Here is a 24,354-nt window from a genome sequence, read left to right as displayed (position 1 = left end):
CCCAGACCAGGGCTCGAACCTGTGTCCCCTGCATTAGCAGGCAGATTTTCAACCACTGCACCACCAGGGAAGCCCACATATTTTGTTTTTGATGATATACTCAGTTTCTGAAACTTCTCCAGGAATATGTATTCCCTTTGATTTACCATTTTAGTAAGCAAGGGGATTAATATTTCTACTTCACTCTTACTTTCAAAAGTTCTCACATCACATATCAGGGAACAAAGCTGAATATCCTGCCTATTTCCAAGGTTATCATTTGAACCTATATACTCAGATATTGACAGTTGGTTCTGGACCACTGAGCCTGACATCAGAAATTGAACTTTTTACTTTTATTACCTATTAAGCTCTCTTTCTGACTTTGGAGACTTCAGTGACATTTTGGCCCCCTCCAGAAGTTAGTGTTTTCTGAATATTTATACTTAATATGTTCCCAGTATTTGGAATTGCTTCCACCAGTTATCCACATGACTTCCTCCCTGACGTCATTCAAGTACCTGGTTAAGTGACATCAAATGATAATGTCAAGTGATGTTACCAAGAAGGCCTTCCCTAACCACTCTATCTGAAACAATACATCTCCCTCCTTTGTTTTCTGCTGCTTGCCAAATGTATTCTTCTATTTAGTGCTTTTCATTACCTAGCAAATTGAACCATTATTTTTGTTTGCTTATTATCCATCTTTTTGCAAGGTTCAAGATAATAGGCATTTGGTCTGTTTTGCCAAACTATTTTATTTTCAGTACCTTGAACACTGTTTCTATATAGTGTAAGTGCTCAATAATTTTTAATGAATGAATGAAAGCACTGCTTAAGAAAATAAGATATAAGAATTCTTATGACCATAAGTGAACATTTTCAGTTATGCTTAGGTACAAGGTTAACTAAGAAAAATTATAATTGGTGATATGTCCTGATGTTATACTATTTACAATACTATTCTCAGAGATTCTAGCAACTCTATCTGCTAACAATAAAAAATAATGTCTCATGCAATTAAGAGCTTGGATACAGGTGAAAATAATAATAATAGTAGTAGTAATAATATATCTATATATAGATATATAAACACATAGGTATAACTTTTCTGTTTCCTTATGGATAACAATATTTTGTTACTTGCTAGCCAAAGTAACCTTATGTCAGAGATTTTACAATGTACTCAATAGCTATGTGTATATACTCATAGAGGTTTGATAATCAGTTGCTAATATTTGTTCAAAGAGCAATTTTATAGTACAGATTTCCTGTGTGAAAATGCAAGCTTTAATGTTTTTTATTTTGAAATGCCCAGTTTTCAGCATTAAGTCCAGATTAATTTTGAAAAAAAAATTACTAAATTCTATTATAGAATAAATAGCAAAGTTCATACATTCTAAGTGTATTTTTCCCTTATATAAGTTATGGTAAGTCCAGGCATTAACACGAAAGTTAATATGTTTTATTGTTCCAAGTGCATTACTTACCTGTTTCACTAGCATATTTGGGGACGGCCTTTTATATTTCTTCCCAAAATGATCTTGGATTTTACATGCAAAGGGAGAAGCTTTATAATGAGATATTGACAGAAACACACACTCTCTATTAAGAATCTCAGATTGTATTGAAGGAATTTTAAGTTTCAATGTCGTGATTTCAGAGAAATTTTCTATTTGTATTGGCAATATTAATAATGCAATCATCTAAATATATATTTATATATTTATTGTTAAGTCTTATACATAATGGATAATAGAATCTATATTCTTACTAAGCCATAAAAATAGTTTTCCATATCATGGAATTTTTACTAGAATAATAATTTTGCAACTTTATTTTAAACATACAAAAGGTGGCATTTCATTATTATAAATATGTCTCATAAGTTTAAGATATAATATGTCATTATTTTAGAGAAAATCAAATGGAATGTTATGGCTGTTTTGATGAAAGTAATTGAGATTGAGGATTAAGAGTAACATTTGTGGGCTTCCCTGGTGGCGCAGTGGTTGAGAGTCCGCCTGTCGATGCAGGGGACACGGATTCGTGCCCCGGTCCAGGAAGATGCCACATGCCGTGGAGTGGCTGGGCCCATGAGCCATGGCCACTGAGCCTGTGCGTCTGGAGCCTGTGCTCCACAGCGGGAGAGGCCACAACAGTGAGAGGCCCGCGTACCACAAAAAAAAAAAAAAAAAAGAGTGACATTTGTCATCATTTATCAACCTGAACTTTGTTTTATTCCTGTACTTTGTTTTGGTTTTACAGTATCAAGAAAATTCTATTAATACAAATAAATAGTTACAATATTAATGTAACTTTTTAATAGTACAGATCTAGCAATTTAAGCATACTCTTCAACTAAACTGAACACAAAACTCTAGAGAAGAGTAGTTAGAAATTTTATTCCAGAACTAAAACACAGGTATTATCTAAGGACAACCTGCAGTTTTTATCATGAATATAAAGTTTCAGTAACCAAAGTATAATAGTCCTTCTAACTATGCATGTGCCTCTCACTTTTTATCGCAAAACAGTTAAGCTATAATAAGAACATGCATCAAATAGGAACACCAGTGTCTTGTCTAGCATTTTTAAGGAAAATGCATCTGTGCTACAATAGTATATTCACTTGTATAATTCTTTGTCTGTGGACATTTAAAGTCCTGAATTATTAAAAGTCAACTGTATAGAAACAACTTTCCTAACCTATGACACATGTCCAAGAAGATCAAATATAAGTACAGCAAAGTCAAAAGAGATAAACAACAACTAGTTAAACTAGCACTGCAAAGCAATGTACTGCTTGTTTCCATTATATTAGAATGTGAAATGTATTGGATTGTGCATGTTAAATTTTTTTTAAATGTAGAATATCTTTAAAAATAGGAAATTGGGGCTTCCCTGGTGGTGCAGTGGTTGAGAATCCACCTGCCGATGCAGGGGACACGGATTCGTGCCCCGGTCTGGGAAGATCCCACATGCTGTGGAGCGGCTGGGCCCGTGAGCCATGGCCGCTGAGCCTGCTCGTCCAGAGCCTGTGCTCAGCAACGGGAGAGGCCACAGCAGTGAGAGGCCCGTGTACCACCAAAAAAAAAAAAAAAAAAGGAAATTGAATAAAATATGATTTGAATTAGACTCTTAAAAGTTAAATGTATATTTTGTAATCTCTTGGGAAACTATTGAAACATTATTCTAAGAGATATATCAAAATACAATAAATGATTTAAACAAAATATTAAAAAATGTTCAAATAACTTAAAAAGGCATGAAAAGTGAAACAGAAACAAATCAAAGGAACCAAAAAGAAAACAAAGATAAAATGGTAGACCTAAATAAAAATACATTAATAGTTTCATTAAATGTATATGTTTAAACATACCAATGAAAGGACAGAGGATTTTCAGGTTGAAATTTTATAAACTGATGTAAATATAGGCTGTAGATAAGAAATTCACTTCAAATATAATGAGATTAAAGGTAAAAGGATGGAAGAGAAGCACTTCTTGAATGGAAAGTAAGGACCTCAAAAGTCTGCTCTTCTATAAAAGCAAGAACAATGACAAAAAATTGTCAAAATCAAATTTTTCAGAAATCTACAAATTTTCAAAAAATTTAAAACAGTGCAAAGAGTGTTTATTTGAGAAAAACAGCTAACTCTGAGTAAGAACATCAAGCTTTGTTTTGTTCAACTTGCCTTAATCCAATCTTCCCCTCCTCAGCTTTGCAACAATAGTAGTCATGAAAAACAGCAGCCTGCAGTCACTGGAGAGGCCAAATGTGTTTGGAGCTACCCCAAATCCCATCCTCTGAGAACTATCACTATTTGACGTGTCTGGGAGCTTACTGAAAATCCCCATTCTCAGAAGTTGTCTTTATTTGACCTGACTTAGAGCTCATTCTGTGTGAAGAGTCCTTTCCTGATGGCATTTGGCAAAAACGATCAGTGGCAAGCATTTAACATCACGACTACCTGAGGCAGCATTACTAGTTGGGGCTAGCATAAGGCTGACCTAAAATTGTTTTTAAAACTGGGCAATGAGATGTTCATAGTGTCTTTTTAAATCCCTGACATAGATTCTTGGGAATCTAGAAAGTCATGAACCTGTGCAGGACTATGCCATGTCCAGTAAAGACCTGGAAAGGCCATAAGGTCTCACTCTTTGCTGACCTTGAGGAAGCTAGCAGGAAGTGAAGGCTAATGCAGAACTATAAAGTCCTGTCAAAGTATGGAACACCTGTTCAACAAACCTGGAAGATATATTGGTAAAAGACAGTTAAGAAAATACCTGTCCAGTTATTAGATGAACATTAAGCTAAGTGACTCCATATAACAAAGAATACAGACTCTACAGAATTAGACCATAAAAGTCACTAAACAAACAAACAGTAACACCAACAAAAGAAGAACAAAGAGCAGCAACAACAAATCCTAGGGGAGATCTGTTTGGCCGAGTTGCCACATTACATTATTTAACTCTTGCTACATAACATTTTGTAGAAAACTGTTCTCTACAAAAATTATGAAACACACAAAAAAATCAGCAAATTATGGTCCATACACAGAAAAAGAATAGAAAGCATCTCTAGACAAGTTCAGACCTTGGACTTACTAGACAAAGACTTTAAATCAGCCATTTAAAATATGTTCAAAATATAAAGAAAACCATGTCTAAAGAATTAAAGTATGAGAATGATGTACCAACAAATAGAAAATATTATTATATAAATGTAAATTATGTATATAAAAAATAGAAATTCTGGACTTGAAAAAAATACAATAACCAATATAAAAATTTCACTAGAGGGGCTTCGCAGTAGATTTGAACTTATAGGAGAAACAGGGAACATGAAGAGAGGTTAATTGAGATTATCCAGTCTGAGGAACATGAATAAAAAAATAATGAATGAGATATGACAAAAAATGAACAGAGCCATAGATACCTATAGGACTCTATCTAGCATACCAGCCTATGCATAATAATAGTTCCAGAATGAGAAGAGGAAGAGAGACCGTCAAAAAGAATATTCAAAAGACAAAAACCTTCTTGAAATGTGATGAAAAACTTTAATTTGTATATCCAAGAACCTCACAAAATTTTGAGAAGGATAAACTCAGAGATCCACACCTGGCCACATCATAGTCAAACTGCTGAAAGTCAAACATAAAGAGTAAATCTTGAAAGCAGAAAGTAAAAAGTAATTCATTATATATGATGTGATGAAAGCAAAAGAGCGTCAACCAAAAATTCTACATCTAGCACAACTGTCCTTCAAAAAAGTGAGAAATCAAGATGTTCTTGGATAAACAAAACCAGAAAATTTGTCAGTAGTACACCTGCCCTATAAGAAACACTAAAAGAAGTCCTCCAGGCTAAAATGAAAGTGCATAAGGCAGTTACTAGAATCCACAAACAGAAAAAATAAGTTAACACCAGTAAAAGTAACTGCATAGGTAAATATATCTACAAGTGTTTTTGTGTATAACTTTCTTCTTCTCCTTGCTGACTTATGAAATGATGATAAAGCAGTACTTAGATGGAGATTTATACTTGTTAATGACTATATTAATAAAGAAGAAAGGTTTCAAATTAATAACTTAAATTTCTATCTAAAAAATTAGAAAAAAATGTGCAAACTAAACTCAAAGCTATCTGAGGGAAGGAAATAAGAAAGATTAGAGTGAAAATAAACAAAATACAAAACAGAAAAATGGTAGAAAAAAATCGACAAAACCCAAAATTTGTTATTTATAAAGATCAATGAAATTGAAAAAACCTGTAGTTAAGACTAAGGAAAAAAAAAGAACAAATTACTAATACCAGTAACAAAACAGTGTAACTACTATCAACCTTACACATATAACATGGATTATAAGAGAATACTATGAACAATTAATTGTACACTAAAAAATTAGATAACCTAGATACAATAATACCAAGTGCTAGTGATGATGCAAAGCTATCAGAACTCTTATTCATTGCTGGTGAGAATGCAAACACTCTGAAAAATGGTTTGACAATTTCTTACAAAGTTAAATATATACTTACCATAAGACTCAGCAATCTTACCCTAGATAAATGAAAACTTATGTTCACATAAAAACCTGCATACCTGTGTTTATAGTAGCTCTTGTCATACTTGCCAAACACTGGACATAACCCAAATGTACTTCAATGAGTGAATGGATAAACAAGTTCTGGTACCTTCCTATAATGGAATACTAACCAGCAATAGAGAAGAATAAAATGCTGATACATACAACTTGGGTGAAATTTAAAGGCCTTAAGCTGAATAAAAGAAGCCCTTGTCACATTTTTGCTGCATTATTGAAAAGACAAATCTATAGAAATGGACAATATATCAGTGGTTGCCAGGAATTATGGTAGGAAGGAGGGTGAGTTTAGAAAGTTAGTGCCAGGGAGTTTTTTGAAATAATATAACTTTTCTATATCCTGATTATAGTAGTAATTACATGATCTATACATAAGCATTAAAATTCATAGAACTGTATACCAAAAGGAAAAAAAATGTTATATTCACTGTATGATAAGTAAAAAATAAAATATAATGAAATAATATAATAGGATCATATTGGAGGGAGGAAGCATAAATCAGTCCATCAGAAAGTGTGGAGATGGGGGAGAAAGCTTTTGTTACTTAAACTATGTCATAGGAAATTAAAATACAGAACTGTGATGAATGGTGTAATTGAGAAGAGAGAAACGAGATGATTGAGGTCCCATATTGGCTTTGTAGGCTCGAATTTCTCTCATATAAAATGTAATGAGCAATTGCTAAATTGCCACTTTTGTTATCGTATTATTGATATAACCAAAATCAGATCCAATTGTATTTAAAAAGCTGTCTGCATATGAAATCTAGATTACATAAATGTGTTTTTTCCTGGGTGTAAGTACTCAGAAGGCAGGAGCTTCTTATTTTATATTTTTTTTTACAATCATGTGCACATAGGTATTTTTCATGAAGCCATAAAAATTTAAAATGTTAAATATCTTTTTGGGTATAATGGAGAGATCTGGTTTTAGTTATAAAGAACTTAACAAATGCCCCTGTAAACGTTTTCACTTAGTAGACTGAAACCACGTTTTGCAATATATACTTTTGGATATCACAGTCAGCAAGGAGAATGCTACATTAATGACAGATGCACTTTTTGGAGAAGTATGAGGTGTGTAATAATTTTTAAAACTGTCTTTTTATTATAAATACTGCTTCAAATGTTCATATCAACTTTAATATAAATTTAGAAGTATTATTCTTTAAGAGATTATAGGACTTGAATTGAAATAGAACACATTATTTAACCAATGGCAAGTGAAGTAGAATGATAAAATCTCACTTTAACATTGACTCTTTTAAGCATATTTGAATCTGCTTTATGACAGACACATCATCCAGAATATTGCATATGTCTACAAAAAGCAGATTGGTTAAGATAATCTCTTTTTTTTGTTTATTTTGTCCCTGTTGCACCCAGAGTTTATTATAGGGCATATATAACATAAGAAATGACTTCTTGGCTTCAAATCTATAATATTGAAATTTCTTTTTAGGTTCTCATTAGAAACTTGCTTTGTAACCCTGAGTGGAGACATTTGATGTGTCACCAGTTTCATTGCTCTGAACTGTTTATATCTCAGCAGGAATAATGACATGAATAGTTTGACTGTTGACATGTGAAATCAGAGTGAACACTTGTCAAGATTTTTTCAGCAAAATTAAATGTTGCTAATTTAAAATGGGTCAGAGTAATATTTTTCTGTATTTGTTCATTCCATAATTTAAATTTAGATCATTTGATATACATTTTTACAATTGGCTCATTTCTGGATCATTAAACCCCATCATCAAATAATATTTATTAAGGTGCTGCATGCTCATAGATCCAGAATGACTGCTATACCATTGCAGTTAAGGAAATAGCATACACACGTCTTAAAAAAAAAAAGCTCTTCAGCCAAATAAATACTTTTATGTGTCTAATGAACACAGATACAGCATTTCTTCATCCTCCCATTCATTTGTCTCACTTCTCCCTGGCATTTCTAACTCTAAAAATCTATATAGAATTTTAAAGGTACTTTTGAATCATTAGCAAACACATTAAAAAATATATTGCACATTAAATTTTGATGGTATACTTTAGATAAACTGCTTTCAGATTTACTTCAGTGTGAGGAAGATGTGGAAATTAAAGTTAGCAGTTGTATTATTTTGATAGACTACAGGGGTAAGTTTTGGAAAGTAATTGATCTTTGAAAGGAAAGGGAATAAAATGGAAACAACAAGGCCAAATAGAAGAATATAAAATAGTTGAAGAGATTATATGGTCAAATGTTAACTCCCACTCAGAATGACATATGATTATATTTGAGACTAATTGGACCCAATTCTTAGCTAACAGGTTGGTTAACAAAAAGAGTATATTATTCTAGTCAATGCTTTTGTTGTTGTTATTGTTAAATCTGTTTTCCTCACAGGGTGTGTAATAGCTCTTTTGTTACCCATTAGTGGGGTCACCAGGTGGTATACACACACACAAAAAAGCAAATTTGGTGACACTAACTCAGTTTTGTTCATTTTTGGTTGTTAAATGTGGTAAAGAACATTGAAACTAATGTCTAAATATAGCTATCCTTCATCATTTATCTAGCCATATTTATTCTGTCCTCCACAGAGAGCAAACAAAAGTTAAATACTTTTTTCTAAAGAATTCAGCAACTGAAAGTTATTTACAGATCAGTCTTTAGTTTCTTACTTTGAAGATACTTCTCAGATTGATTATTGAATACTTAATATATCGATAATAAAATAAATTTCTAATGAACTGTTATTCTTCAATTATGAAGACAGTTAATCTTACCTGTTTAAAGGGATCTTATGTAATTTCATTTATTTCCACATTTGTCTCCAAATGCTTCTAAAGGTTTACTCTCTTTGCTTTAAACATCTTATTCTCTAAAAGAATTTTTTATCTTTGTTGATATTCACCTCACACCAAATGAAAGATGTCTGTCAAATCTTCTTCCTGAAAAAGTAAGAGAGAAGGAAAAATTGACCTTAGGGTGACCAGTTTATGGTTTCCATAACTGGGAATTACTTTGCAACTTCGTCTCCCAGTTTTACTCTATTTAAAGGTTCTTTGACATTTCAGATGGCCGTTAAACTTAAATTATAGCTCATTGTCTGAAATTATCTCTTTCTAGGTAAACAGGATTATAAAAAAACCAAACCTATTTTACGAGCAACCAAATTAAAAGCAGAAGCAAAGAAAACAGCAATAGGCATAAAGGTACCTGTATTTGATAACTTTAAAATGTGATATATTGCATGCCATCTCATTTTCTAAAACTGGATTGCATAAATGTTGAATTCTAAATGTTTTATGACATTTCAAAATCTAAGTCAAATGCCAGGATTAAAGGCTTTTAAAGAGAATTTACTTAATGAGAAACATCCTTCCCATTCTAAGATTTTATTAGGTCTTAGAATAAGACCTAATGTCACTTAAGAGAGACAGTTACACTTAAAGTTGCAATTTACTTTTTCTCTAGCTACTGTATTTATTGTTCAAACACTTCAGCGATATATGTGGCCTGGATCAAAAACTTTTCTCACTTGCAATAAGTTTCATTTTATGGTTGTTTAACTTTTAATTATAATTGTATATACTTAGATCATTAATATATGTAATTTTACACGTGTATTATTTTTGTTGTCAGTACTCCCTATGATGAAATTCTAATGATGTTTCCAAACTTGTTCTTTTAGAAAACCAATGTTTTAACTGCTTAAGAGGGATAAAAGCAACTGAGAATGATGTTAGCAGATGCTAATCCAATGTGCTAGCACAATGAAGTTCAACAAAATTACATTTACATTATTACCCATGTCAACTCTGCCAAGTGTTTAGAGTAAAATTAAACTATAAATAGAAAAATTAATTTGACAGCTCTACTGTCAAATGTGCAAAAGTAAAGTGACTAGTACCTATATTTTATTTAAATATTAAAATGTTAAAAGGAGATTTTGGGTTTTATCTGGCAGATGAAAAATCAATTTTTCTAAGTTATAGCTTATAGCAAATGCCAAGGTATTACTACCAAGCTGTAACAGCTGTTGAACTGCCAGATGATATATTTGGTTGTCTTCCAGAATTTGCTATTATGATCACGAAACACTGCCTTCTTTTTACTCCTGATACTGATTTTGATCAAGCATTGCTGTGTGCTGCGGTATGTTTTCACAGCACAATCTCCTCAGTTAGTGCTGTGTGTCAGTTTTTAACGGAAGAAAAAGAAAAAAAAAAATGAATTGCCTTTTTGTTTGAAAGAGAGATGATTAATCTTTTGAAGTTTTCTTCTAATTTCATGTGAAATTTCATTCATCTTTAAAATTATTTCCATGACACAAACTTTCTAAAACCAGTGGTTAGTTTCTTATTTTGCAGTTAGTTACCTGATGATTGTCTCTTGTAATGAAAGCACTGTCTGTCATTTTCCAGGAAAGCAATATGTCACTTATTTTTATCTTTCACAATACAGGGCTTTGTTTTTGTCTTGTTAGAAGACTATTGGGGTAGCACAATCCACTTGTGGCACAGTATAATGAGCAGCTGCAAATGAGAATTTGAAAAATAGTGCAGCCATGCATTTATTGATGTATACCACTTTCCTGTATATATCCTCTATTTCATTTGCTCTTATCATTTTGCTATGGTTTTAACTTGAGGAAATAACCATATTCCTAGTATAAGTCTACCTTATAGTGCAATCTAATGTCTTTTTAAAAACAATATAGAATTTGTTTATCTTTTATGAGAAAAAAATTGTTCTTAGGTTTCATTGATGATTTAAAGTATGTACAGAAAAGTTTCTGACATCAAAAACAGCTCCTTTTTAATAAACTAGCATATCATTTTGATTTGTAAACCTGCGAAAAACAAAAACCTTATCTTTAAACACTGTTTACTTTGCTTGAAAATTTATGTAATGAACCCATTAAAATAATAGGAAACTTTTTAGAATCAGAACCATGGAGGTGTTTTACATTTCAAATCTGGCATACTAATTAGTTTGCCCTGTCAAACTTTGATTGCCTTGTCATTTTAGCATAGTATTTTAAATAACGAAATTTCTTTCAGCAATTGCCATTTAATGCTATTTAATTTCCCCAGTGAGTGATTTTATCCATGTTGATAATGTCAGAGAAGCAACTAAGGATTAATGAACATCAAACATGTTTGACTCTTATCTAGTTAATACAGCATGGCCATAATGTTATAATATTTTATCACTTTACTACTTATTTTTTAGAATGAATCATTGCTATGCTTTTAAAATAATTTAAATCTACAGAAAATATGAACAGCTGCAAGGAATAGGAAAATAACAGCAATGATAAAACTGAACACGAAAGAGGCCTAGAATCACATGACTCCTCTTACTGTTACAATGATCTAGCTGAGTCCAAACTGGCACATTTGTAAAATGGATTTTATGCCATTTACCTCACAGTATAGTCAGAAGAGTTAAATAATACACTTAACATAAATATTTCTTTGAATTAGCTATTACTGGTTTGCATAAATAAGACTGTCCTTGGATATTTGTCATTGGCCTGAAGATCCCCTACTCAACTAAGTCTGCTTTGTGTTACTATACTACATATTACAAAATGTTTTCAGTTTTGCTGTGAAGATAGTATTATGGATATTATTGCTGTAAAGTTTTCAAAACATTACATAATTTTAATATACCTTGTACATAAATTATATAAATCTGACTCAATCCTTCATTTATTTAGAAATTGCTATGAGCATTACAATGTTGTAGAACCTGTGGAAAAAAAGATGAATAAGACACAATTATCTTGGAGGAATTTCTACAAGAAATCACATGATTGAGAAATCATGGATTAGAGATATAAAAATTACACAATAGGGGCTTCTAGTGCTTTTTTATAAATGTATATTTAGTGATAGAAAATTTCAGGGAACAGTAATGATTCAGAATAAGATATGAATATCACTTCTTCAAAATGTGGAATTATTTCTATTGAGAAGCTATTTTTAGTTTGTGTCTTTTACCAATATAAACAAAATGTCATAATTTATGACCCAGTAATGAGTACCGCCTAAAAATTATTTGCACAACTAATATTTGCTATTTGGTTGCTGTTCAATTTGAAGATTATTTTTCAAGAGTTGCAACATCAGGGAAAATTTTTTTAGAATGCAAATAACCTGTGTTTCCTAGTATTTAGAAGGAAAAAGATAATCTATATTTGTTTATTAAGTAGTTTATTTGAAACAAGTAATTATAATAAAAAATAAGGATCAGAAATTTGATTTATCTGTTACATAAATAAAATATTCAAATGGCAACCAGATCCTGCTAACAACCCCTTGGGTTGAGCCAGCTGGAAGCATTATTTTTGTTCTCTTTGTTATTCCTCATCTAAAACTAAAAATGGCCAAGGGTGGGGAGAGTCATAAATGCCTGTAGGTCTCTAAGTTATGGTTAGTGTGACCAGAATTCTGAAAGCAGTATTTTCAAATTTTACCATAGTTTTAACCCTCCAAGTATGGAGTCCCCACAATACTTATCTCCTTAGCAGAATAGGGACATTCTGAAACAAATGATTTGCTGTACCTCCTCGTCCAATACTTCGGAAGCCTCACCCCCTACACCATAGTATGTTGAATAGACTTAATTGAATTAATGGATCTTCTGAAGTTGTATTCTATGAATGTTCTCTGCTTCCTACCCTTAAACCCCTTTTTCATGCCTCTGGATATTCTGAAAATGTACAATGAAGATGATACAGAGCTGTTTGAAAGGATAAGAAGGAGTTGAAAAACAGCAATTAGAGGTGATTATCAATGAGATGAGAATCACAGACTCTAATCAAGAGTAAAAACTTTAGTCTTGTGTTAAGCTTATGGGAATGGTGACTGCTGTTGAACAGTTTTTTGTCCACTGTACAGAACAGATGGAGTTTGCAGTTGTGTGTCACTTATTACATCCTCTTAAAATTAGTAGCTGTGTAACCAGATGGGTCTGGGAGCACAGCTGTGGATAGAAGAAAATAAATGAAACCTGTCTGATGCTGCCATGCCCTTTTGAGATGCCAAAGTATTCCAACTGCAGCAGAGAAAATTCACTTTAATTTGACATTATATTGATAGAGTAGATTGAGAAATCAAATCTTACAAAAATAGTTGACACTAAGTCTTTCAACCCCATGTATTTTATTAATATTTATTTTTATAGTTTGCAAATCTAAAAAAATCTAATTATAAAGCTAAAAATCTGTATAAAATGTCCATTTGTAATTTCAATATCCAGGTAAAAATTACATGTTGATTATAAACCAAATTTATTTTAATGCTTTTAAAGTTTATTAGGTGGCATATGTTGAATTATTAATTTTGCATTCTTTTGAAATGTAAACTACATTTGTGTAAGTGCAAATAAATTGCTTCTCCATAAAATAATGTCAGGAAGGGGTGTGATATGCAAGTGAGAATTACAAGGGAATATTTAAGCCCCTAAGGATACTGTACTAGCACTATTTATTCTTCTTTCTGTTTAGCCAAATGATATGTTAATATTGAGACAATTCCTTCATGATATGTGTGTGTGTGTGTGTATGTGTGTATATAAGTTTATAGACTTTTTGAAAAATAATATGATTTTTGCCATTGTATATATGGTAATTTTTTGGCTATTATTTCAGCATAATTGATTAATATAATCCATATCAAATCACCAAATGAAGTATCCAGGACCATCCTTCATAGTTGTGTTAATTATATCATATCATGCTTTATGAGCCAAGAGTACTTAGTTTTGTTCTGCCACATTGTAAACTATAGAATTTAGAATTTAAAAATGAGGTTTAAAAAATAATATTTAATAAGGATGTTTACAGAGACATAATGTAGAAACTGGTTATAATAGTTTCTTCCTATTAGAAAAGGAATGATAATTTAAAAAAGAATCTGTGTCCAAATGCTATAGCTAATAATAAACGTATTGAAGCAAGAAATAATGTTATTTCTTTCTCAAATGTTATTTCTTTCTCAGATAGAGAAAGATAAACTGTGTAGGCACAAACTACATTGCTTACATCCAACAGTTTGATATCCAAACTATGAAAATATATTAAAATTATAAATGTTAATTTTACTATTAGAAAAACACAAATTTAAATAAAAATAATAATACACATCTATTATTATACCCACTGATGTACCTGCCATTATATTAGGTATTGTCAAGCACAAAAGTTTCTTTGCTTAATGACAGAAAGTGTTAAACAAAAAGAATGTGATTATTAATTCTAGACTGTGTTTTTTTATCTCGTGAAACTGATAAAGTTAACCAACCTCATTTCATGAATTTCAAATCTACTTTTTTTTTCCTTCCTCAGGAAGTTGGCCTTCTACTTGCAGCTATATTGGCCCTCCTACTGGCTTTCTATGCTTTCTTTTATCTCAGACTGTCCACAGATGTTGACCCTGATCTGGAACCAGATGAAGATTAGTTGAGCAGCAATCAATGCATGAAAAGGATATAATTTTATAAAAGCACCTCTAGGGACCAATACTTTCTGAAGTACTGAGACAGCAAGGTCTTGAATTTTTTCTGCTGGTATTTTCAGTTTGCAGAAATATCTTTTAAAATGTTGCATAGGATATCAAGAAAAGAACCTTACCTAGTAATGTAGTATGTGTGCTACCAGATACTTTTATAAATCTTTCTACTTTGACAGGCAACCTATTCATGGTGCATTTAGATAAAGTGAAAAACAGATCCTAAATTCTTCAGATGTCTTAGGCAATTTATGTGTATAACTCCATCACTTACAGATTACTAAATCTATTTTTGTTCCATATACATTCTAAGTAAAAGTATATATCCTCATTTACAGAAACATTCTCTAGTCACATTCAGAGCCTAAGAAGGAATGAAAACTCATGGGAAATTTTTCATTTTACAGAGAAACCCTGCTTTCTTTCCAGACGTAGTTTATATCATTAGAGAGACAATCTGCACATACATCTACAGTAATCTTTTTCCTTCTTTGCCAACTGTTCAGTGCACATGTGCTCCATCAGAAATGGCACCTGGATGACAGAAGCTCAAAGAGTCACATATGTCTCTAAAATAGAGTTGCTTTCCTCTTGGGCTGTCTGAACTGGTGTAAATAGAAAGTTCAGTTGATCTTGATTTTAATTAACTTATTACTCTATTAATATAAACTTGGAATTCTATTTTAATTATGTTGTCCTGGCTGCTTGCAGTATCAGTTTGCCCCTCTTGTTAAGGAGATATGTAGCAACCTGTTGTCTAATTGTGCAGTGTTTTTCACACAACGGTAATAGCAGAAGTCCTACCTACTCAGAGTCATTTTCTTGGGTTGTCTCTTATATCTGAACAATACAAACTTGTTTTACAAAATTGTATTTTGTCTCTTGGGAATTAAATCAATTAGAACCCTTTCATGAAAAGTAATAGAAGAAAATATATGTCTTATATTACTCACATATGGAGTTTTTTGTTTATATGATTTTTCAAGGTATTTTACATTTGTTGGAGTATAATGACTAATGTAGTCAGTATTTTTTACTGGTAATGGAATTTTAAAATAATTTTATAACACATGAGTACATAAAGATTAGAAAATGGAAAAATATGTGTCCACAGCAGAGTTGTTAGTTACTACCTTACATAAATATGTATAGAAAATGAATAGCTTGCAACATGTGCATAAGGTGTTTCATAGTAAATACATTGTATTCATAAAGAGTAAATAAAATGTTAAGATTGTTTCCATACTCTCCAAGAGAAGAAAGTATTGATAAATATCCTAGATAGTCTTTGAGACTTTTGCAGATAGTTGAATGTGGTTGTGTAGCATTATGTTCTGTAGAATTTTTTCAAGTAGCATAACTTATTTCATCAGTGTGAAAACAGCCAAAAGTTCCAGTGTCCTCACAGATCATTTATGCCAAACATCTGAGGGCAAAATTTAGCCAGTGCTGTTTCCTGGATTCTTCCCATTGAAATCACAAACTTAAGAGACAGACCAAGAGTTCCTATACATTCACCACAGTGGACAAATCCAAGTGGCATTTTTAGGAAAGGTTGCAGCATTTAATGCCATGTGGTATGTCTGTTTGTGAAGTGGGTGGCAAGAGAATATCCAAGCTGGCATTTTGGATATGATGGGTCTTTTACTTTCCTGAGTGACATGCCACATGTCAAGAAATACTGCTTTCCCCCACTCCTATCACATTTATGTGAACAATCTTCATTTAGTTATTTCCCCTCCCATCTGGTGTTAAATACAGTCATATAAAATAAAGATTATTTCTAATTTCAGTGGTAATTTAAATGCAAGGATATGTAATAATTGTCTATTAAATACCTATCCAAGTGAGATATTACAGAATTTACAGTATTTAAAATAGATGATTGTACTCTTGGAAATGTTTGAAAATTCATTACCCTGAAAAAAAGGAGAAAAACAACTTTACTATCCTGTTCTACTCTTGAGGTATTCTTTGGAGGAAAAATGTTGTTTCTGATAGTAATGAATATTAGCCTAGACACAGCATAACTAACTTAACTGATTAACTTATGGTAAGTCCCAAAGGCTAAACTCTGATTTTAATAAATAGCAGGTAAAGTGAGACAATGTATATTTACAAAATAATGTTTTCGTGAAATGCACATTTTTCAAACTCACATTAGCTGGGAAGCAGCCAATCCTCTGTAGAGAAATCCCAAGTTGAAGTCTGGTTTGAATCTTTGAAGACAGAGAGGTGATATCCGGTCTGCAGTTTCAGGGGACTACACTTTTAAATAGTGAGTGGTATTTGGCATAAATCTGAGACTGGCACCATACAAATTTTAGGCATGGGTTTTTCCCCTCCAATAATTCACTGCTCAGAGTAATTCAGAAGGCAAAAAAAAAAAAAAAAAAAATTAATGACTTTTCAGAATGTTAGAATCTATCTGTTAACATACTCTTTCTGCAGAAGAAATTTCAACTAACGCAGCTGGACTTAACGTACAGCCTATAGAACACTTTGAATGAAGCTTGAATGGTTGCTGGTTCTTATATTGCATGAAAAATACAGAATATGTAAATTCATTTGAGAGGCGATGTTGTAAAAATATAACCTCATCTATAATTTCTTCTAAAACAAATGTGCTAAAATCCTATTTTACTACCAGAATGAGGTTTTGTTGTTGTTTTAAGGTGGCAAAATACTTGAAGATTTTCCAATCTTTTTCAATTTTTTGTAAATGTAGGTGAAGTACTCCCACTCCAACCAAGGATTACAAAATCCTGAGAATATGTTCTTATTCATTTCTGTAATTGCAGTAGTGTAGTGGTCTGCACATTTTTAATAAATGCATGTTAGAATTTAAGTTAATCTCTTTCAGTCCTCTCAGAGCCTGGCACAGTTCTTGCATGTAACAGATGATCAAAAATTATTTGCATTTAATAAATAAAACTTAAAAATCACCATATTGATCAACTCAGCATTTAACATTTATGGTCTTTGGTTGTATTGGGACACATATATATTTAATCCTGGTTCTCTTTAAGATCAAGACAACTAGCATTAAATTTGCTACACAACAGAAACGTTGCTCTTTTCTAGGAAATCAAATATGCTATTTTCATCTTAGTATTGTTAAAAATCATACTCATTGTTTTAAATTTAACTTAGTCTAAATCTTCACTCCCATTGTAAAAAAAACTAAATTTTCATTATAATGCTATATTTATGTGAAAACTAAAGTGTTATATTTTCCAGAATCTAAATTATATAGTCATTGATAATTCAGTAGATCAAGTTATGCTTTAGATAAGCTTCAGAAATTAACTTCTAGATATTAAACTTAAATTTTAATGTATTTCATCCATAACATAAGTTTATTGTGTCAGAGACTATCTAAGATAAACTTTTATTTTTTTCTTACCAACAATTAGGTGAAGACACTTACCTGAGGCTTCTCTGGGGAGATTCTCACCACTTTTCCCTTAGCAGCACTGCCTTCTTTTATTAGAATTGCTCCAATGCAGCCTGGATAGAATGTTTGCTAGATTTTGTTCCACTGACACCATATCTAAAATCAGTGTAACCTACAGTAAAAATTGTAGCAGATGAATTCAGTGCCTACAGAAACACTTTACTATTTTGTATAGGTTTTAGCTATACAGGTAAGTATAGAGGGAACTGGGAGAGTCACTTCAAGAACTATATCAGTGTGGAAATATCTATAGTGGGTCAGTAAATGTATCTAAAACAATTGAACTGCTGTCGTATTCAGCATTGTGCCTCTTTGTTAGACAATTTTTTTTTTATCCCTAGCAACAGACATGAGATCCTTATTTCAAGAAAAATAAGATACTTTACATGCCAGAAGATTTTTTGATGACAGTACCCCCTCCTATTCTTCATTTTTTAAAACAACAACCAAAATGGTGGGGAGGCAGCCAAAATTTGAGGTACCAATGCCTCTCGAACAGATGTCGCACCATTATTTTTTAGCTCGTTTAGATGAATAAACATGTTAAACTGTGAAGTATTACATTTTAGATTTTTTCATTAAAAAAAGAGACAATCTGTTTACTGTCCTAATTGAGACAACAATCCTTGTGGTTGCCAGTTTTGGCAGTCATAACAATGAACTATAAATATTTGGACCAACCAAGTAAATGATGGCTATAAAGGCTATAGCATGTGTAAAGTTCTGTTTTCACGGGCACCCATCTTAGTATGGCATTTTTTTCTGACTTCTTCAAATACAATTGTTTGTGTAAATCTGAAGTTTCATGGTGAGCCTAAAAGAAATTGATTTCAATATCTAATTTTGTTCTAGTTTATCATCCTTTTCAGTGTTCAACTATCCATCTGCTTGTAACAAATTGCTTCTGCAGTTGCTCTATTGAATGTGACAAGGCAGGTCTTATTGGATTGCCTTCTCTGTACATCCTAGGATAATACAAAATTCAGAGGGTTTTTTTTTGGTTTTGTTCTCATATATATAAAGTGAGGTTAAAAACATTTTTAAAAGTCTCTTTAATTGCAGTTTTTTAAAAGAAGATTTTATAGATAAACATGGCCAAATATAAGTCTTGCTATAATGACCATGAGATGGAGGTCATAGTCTTAGCCCTTATCAGTATGCTTTACATAAAACAAGGGTGTGGGAGAAGTTGGTGGACCAAAGAGAAATAATCCAGACATTAAGAACCCATTTATTACACTAGTTCCTAAACATTTGTGATGCAGATAGCGAGTGCCCTTCTAGGCATCTTATTTGAGTTCTCTTGCTCACTTCTCCTACTCTTCACCCATGTACCTCAATTCTAAATTCTCAGCAATCTCGAACATTCCTTCTCTGTTTGTGTGAACCTCACTTGTACTTTGTAATACTTAACTTAGTGCTTACTATATTAACTGCCTGTATCTACTGTTTTACTTAGAATCATCATTGATCCTTACCTATTTTTTCTACTGTCTCTTACTTCTTACCTGCTTTCTTTTTAATCTGTCACTAACCACAGGCATTACACAAAACTAGAGAATAGTACCATGAACCTCAATCTACCCATCACCTAGTTTCAACAATTACCAATAGTTTGCCACTGCTTTATATACTCCGTGCATTTTCTGTAACCTGAGGTATTTTAAAGCAAAATTCAAATATGCTGACATTTTACCTGTAAATATCTCAGTATGCATCCCTGAAGGAACTTTCATATTTGTTTGTTTGTTATTTGTTAGGTATTATTTTTTGAGTTACTAAGAAGCTACTATTACAGCTAATATAATTAATTATTTCTTGTTATCACTTAATACCAAGTCAATATTCAGATGTCCTTAACTGCCTCCAAGATACCTATTTAAGATAAGTTTTGAATCAAGATCTGTACTGCATTTGGTTGTATGTCTCTTAAATTTCTTTTAAAGTTGACCCTTGAACAATGTGGGAATTAATCTCCTTATAACTCAGTCAGCCTTCCATATCCCTCGTTGCTCCACATCTGCAGATGCAACCAACCATGATCATGTAGTAGTACTGTAGTATTTACTATCGAAAGATATCTGCGTATGAGTGGACCCATGCAGTTCAAACCCATGTTGTTCAGGAGTCAACTGTATTCTGCAACAAACCTTTTTCTTTCATGCCATTGATTGTTGAAGAAACCAAGTTATTTGTCCTTTTGGATGTTCAACATTCTAGATTTGGCTTTTTCATTTTGTTATTCATTTTATTCCTCTATTTTTCCTATTTTCTGTAAACTAGGAGTTAACTTTTAAGTTAGATTAGATCCAGACAGTTTTGTTGTTGTCATTTGTTTGTTTTTAAGGCAAGAGTATTTCATAGTGAGACACATGACATCTGGTTGTCTCACTTACGGTGGTGCTAAAATTTAATAGTGGATTCATGTGCTAGTAACCTGATTCCCTCCAAAATAAGGTTTTACATCAACATTTTACCTAAAGCTTTTAGCATCCATCCATAATTGTTTCCTCGGTTCATTATCTCATTAGGCATTTCAAACTGGTGATTTTCCATCATTCCTTTACCATATATTAAGTGAAATTATTAAAAACAATTTTATCAACTATTTGGTTAGCTTACACAGCTCATAACAAGAAGGAAGCATAAATACTTGAAATCCAAATTTCAGAGTAATGGCTTAGCACTCTCTAACTGTGGCCAATAAAGATGTGTCATTGTTGTTCCTGTTGTTTCTTTTATTATCATTATAAAGGCATAGATTTTACCTATGTGGTGTGGCTCAATCCTTTGTAATCTTTGTTCTTTTCAGTACTGAAAGGAGAATTCCATTATCATGCTTTACGTTATTAAAATCATGAAAGTTTTATGCTTTTACACTATTTTAAGTTATTCTGAAAGTGACACCAGTCCAATCAGATTTTAAAAACAACAGGAATAAGTAGTAAATATGGGAAAAAGTATAATATTTTCATATTATATGATTGACTAGAAAACTAAGAAAACACTAAGTTTTATATAACATGCTCTTTTAGAAAAATATCTGTGAAAATCAATATCTATCTACCTATACAATAATTAGTTAAATATCATAACATAAAAATATTTTTACAATTGCAGTCAAAACTACAGAATTATCTAGAAAAAATCAGAAAGAAATATGAAGAGTCTTCATTGGAAAAAGAACTTTACAGGGGAACGTAATAAAACTTTAATAAAAAGGGACCAACTATTTCCCTGAATGAGATCATTCAGTATTGTACAAATATAAATTTTCTTCTGATCTGGAAATAGAAAAGAGAACCTTTATCAGATATTAAAGTGTATTATAAAGTTATAATACATAAAATAATATCATTGTCAAGGAAAAGTAGACAAACAAATAGAAAAGGTACAATTTCCAGAAATATATTCAAATGTAGATATTCATTTAATGTATCCTGTAAGTCATGAAGATGGAAAGATAGGTTATTTATTAAATGTATTAAAACAACTGAGTGTCCATTTTGAAATTAAAAGATGCCTACCATGACGTAAAACAAGATTAATTTCTGATGGAATTTGATTTCTGTATGAAAATAAATGAAACCATAAAGTATTAGAAGAAATTGTAGACATTTTAAGAAAATTATAGTAGGGAAATTATTTCTAGGCATTGATTCATGAGTCAGAAACCATAAAGGAAATACTGTTGGTTTATAACACATTAAATTAAAATCTAACACATAACCCGGTACCCAGTGTTAATTAAAGATGTGAGAAAACAGTCTCTTTCATATACTGCTTAGGGGAATGGTAATCTTACACACTTTATGGAAGGGACTTTTGCAGTGTACTTTAAAAGTCTTAAATTTCATATATACTTTAGAAATTTATCTCAAGATAATAATGCCTATAGTGTGTAAATACACAAAGTTAACCACAGCATTCTTCGTAACATCAAAACAAACAAGCAAGCAAACAAAATGAAAGCAATGTAAATGCCCAATGTAGGAGTCTTTTTAAATGAGTCATGTTACATCTATAAAATAAAATGTGATGTATTTATAAAAATAACATATTTATACTTAACTGACATGGAGAGAGATGAAAAAGCAGTCATAAAGGATTACATGTAATGCAGTTCTCTTGTTCAAATGTATATACATGTCTGTGTATTGTATATGTGTGTGTTTATATGAGTCTGTTGGAAGAATATTTAGCAAAAATTAAAGAGTATCTTTGGATATTAAGTTATAAGTGATTTTTACTTCTCTATATTGAGAGAATTCTTCAGTCTCTGCTCTTCAGGAAAGACTAGAAGGGAAATGTTTTACTGAGCTACATCATGGGTCCAGACACCTGGCAGATCTATCTGTTTTGGGGTTTTTTTTCCCATTATGTTCTTCATTTTTCATTCAGTTAATAAACATTAAGCACCTATTAGGTGTGATAATAAGTCATCTTTTACATTTACCCATCTATATGCAATGTAAGAAGTATGGGAAAAGGCAGTTCTGGGTTTTTTTTGTATGTTTTACAGTGAGAAATTGAGGAATGCTTCAGAAAAGAACTGATAATGTAATAGGGAAGAACTTTTGTATCCTATTACAAGCTAATAACTCAAGGCATGTTGCCTATGAGCTTAAATTATACATAATGGCTCATCTCTGGGAACCCTGACTCCCAGGTAATGAGCATTAAGCTAAAATACCTTTGTTTAGCTCACAGGAAACATCCTGACCAGCCCCACCTGTGAATGACTGCAGGGAGGAAGAAATTAACACATCCCTTCTGGAGGCTGATGGGAATCAGAAAATGCTTGACTTTACTCCCTCCACTTTTAGTATAAAAGAAGCCTGAATTCTAACTCAGGCAATGTGGTTCTTTGGGGCATGCCCACCATCTTTTTAGTTTGCCGGCTTTCCAAATAAAGTCATTATTCCTTGTCCCAACAACTCGTCGCTCGATTATTGGCCTGTCACGTGGCGAGTGGTACGAGCTTAGACTCAGTAACAGTATTTGGGTTTATACATTTGTTCATTCAAAAATAACTTAATTGAACATTTACTACATGCCAGAACTGTTTTTGTGCTTGCAACATATCCATAAACATTAAAAAACAAAAACAATACCCTTGCTCTCATGACATATGATCTTAAGAGATGGTGATGGTTTCATCAAACAGAAAAAAAGCGTGAAAAGCGTATTCTGAAGTGAGAGAAAACCAATACAAGAGTACAAATACATACTACTGCTTGAGTGCTTGGCCTGTTGCAGCCAAGAGTGGCTGAAACACAGAGTGTATGTGGTAAAATGGAGTGAGAAGGTTGTTTGTTAATGTCCCTTTGTACTTATTGTCACCTTTCTTTCCTTTGCCTAAAACCATTTCCTTATATTTAATCGGGAAAATGCCTACATATCTATCCTTTAAGACCCATCTGTTCCCAGATTTTCCTGGACTTCCCCCGCTCCAGCCACCAACACCTCCAACCCAAGGCTAGAATTTATTCCATGACAATTATTCATTTATATAATTCTTCAACTGGACTCTGAGGTCCTTCAGGAAGGAACTCTGGGTTTCATTGCTGTATCTCAAATGTCAAGCACTCCTCTAGACCCATGGCATTTGCCACAGTAAATATTCTTGAGTGACTAAATACTACACCTCATTCCCTAGAACAGGGTTTCTCAACATTGGCACTATTGACATCTTAGGCTAGATAATTCTGTTGTGGGGCCCTGTCCTGTGCATTGGAGGATGCTTAGCAGCAGACTTAGATGCTAGTATGCAACTAGATGCCAGTAGAACCTCCTCCTGCCCCAGTTATTGTTGGAGGAGGTCATCAAGAGGATGGACAACTGGTTGGCCCATGAGTTGGACCAGGGCAATGGGAGGTTCCTTGCCCCTTCCCTGGGATGTATATTCTTCCCACTGTTTCCACAGTGGGAACCATTTTCAAGGACACAACCTTTGGAGGGCAATGTATTGTGGAAATCATTTGGACTGTGTACGTGACTGTTAAGGCCTCTATATAAATGTTATGATTCTGACAGCAAGTGCAGAGATCTACTCATCTCTTACTTTCTAATTTTTCATTCATTTGACTTGCCTTTTACTGAGATTGGTGTGTTAAAGTCTTTTATTAGTATTTTTTTTTCTCATATCTTCTGTGGGTTTTGCATTTTGAACATGACTGCTTTGTTATCTGGTATCTTGTTATTTGGTGTATTGATATTCATTATTATATCTTGATTATAAGTTTTGGATTTTAGCATTATAGAGAGTCCTTGATGCTTTTAGGCCTGAATTCTA

General features: G+C 32.3%; 1 protein-coding gene across 2 annotated transcripts in view; it reads left to right on the top strand.

Moving 5' to 3' along the window:
- TRIQK (triple QxxK/R motif containing) overlaps positions 1–17,548 on the top strand; it is a 93,454-nt gene extending 75,906 nt beyond the window's left edge. For both annotated transcript variants that reach the window (XM_060127451.1, XM_060127452.1), the window contains 2 exons: positions 9,210–9,295; positions 14,440–17,548. In XM_060127451.1, coding sequence (XP_059983434.1) covers positions 9,210–9,295; positions 14,440–14,553 — 200 coding nt within the window. In that variant the 3' untranslated portion in view covers positions 14,554–17,548. The remainder of the gene's footprint in view (positions 1–9,209; positions 9,296–14,439) is intronic.
- Positions 17,549–24,354: the final 6,806 nt, after the last annotated feature.

Source organism: Lagenorhynchus albirostris, chromosome 17 (genome assembly GCF_949774975.1).
Source record: "Lagenorhynchus albirostris chromosome 17, mLagAlb1.1, whole genome shotgun sequence".
NCBI lineage: Eukaryota > Metazoa > Chordata > Mammalia > Artiodactyla > Delphinidae > Lagenorhynchus > Lagenorhynchus albirostris.
This window is presented reverse-complemented; position numbering and strand designations above follow the sequence as displayed.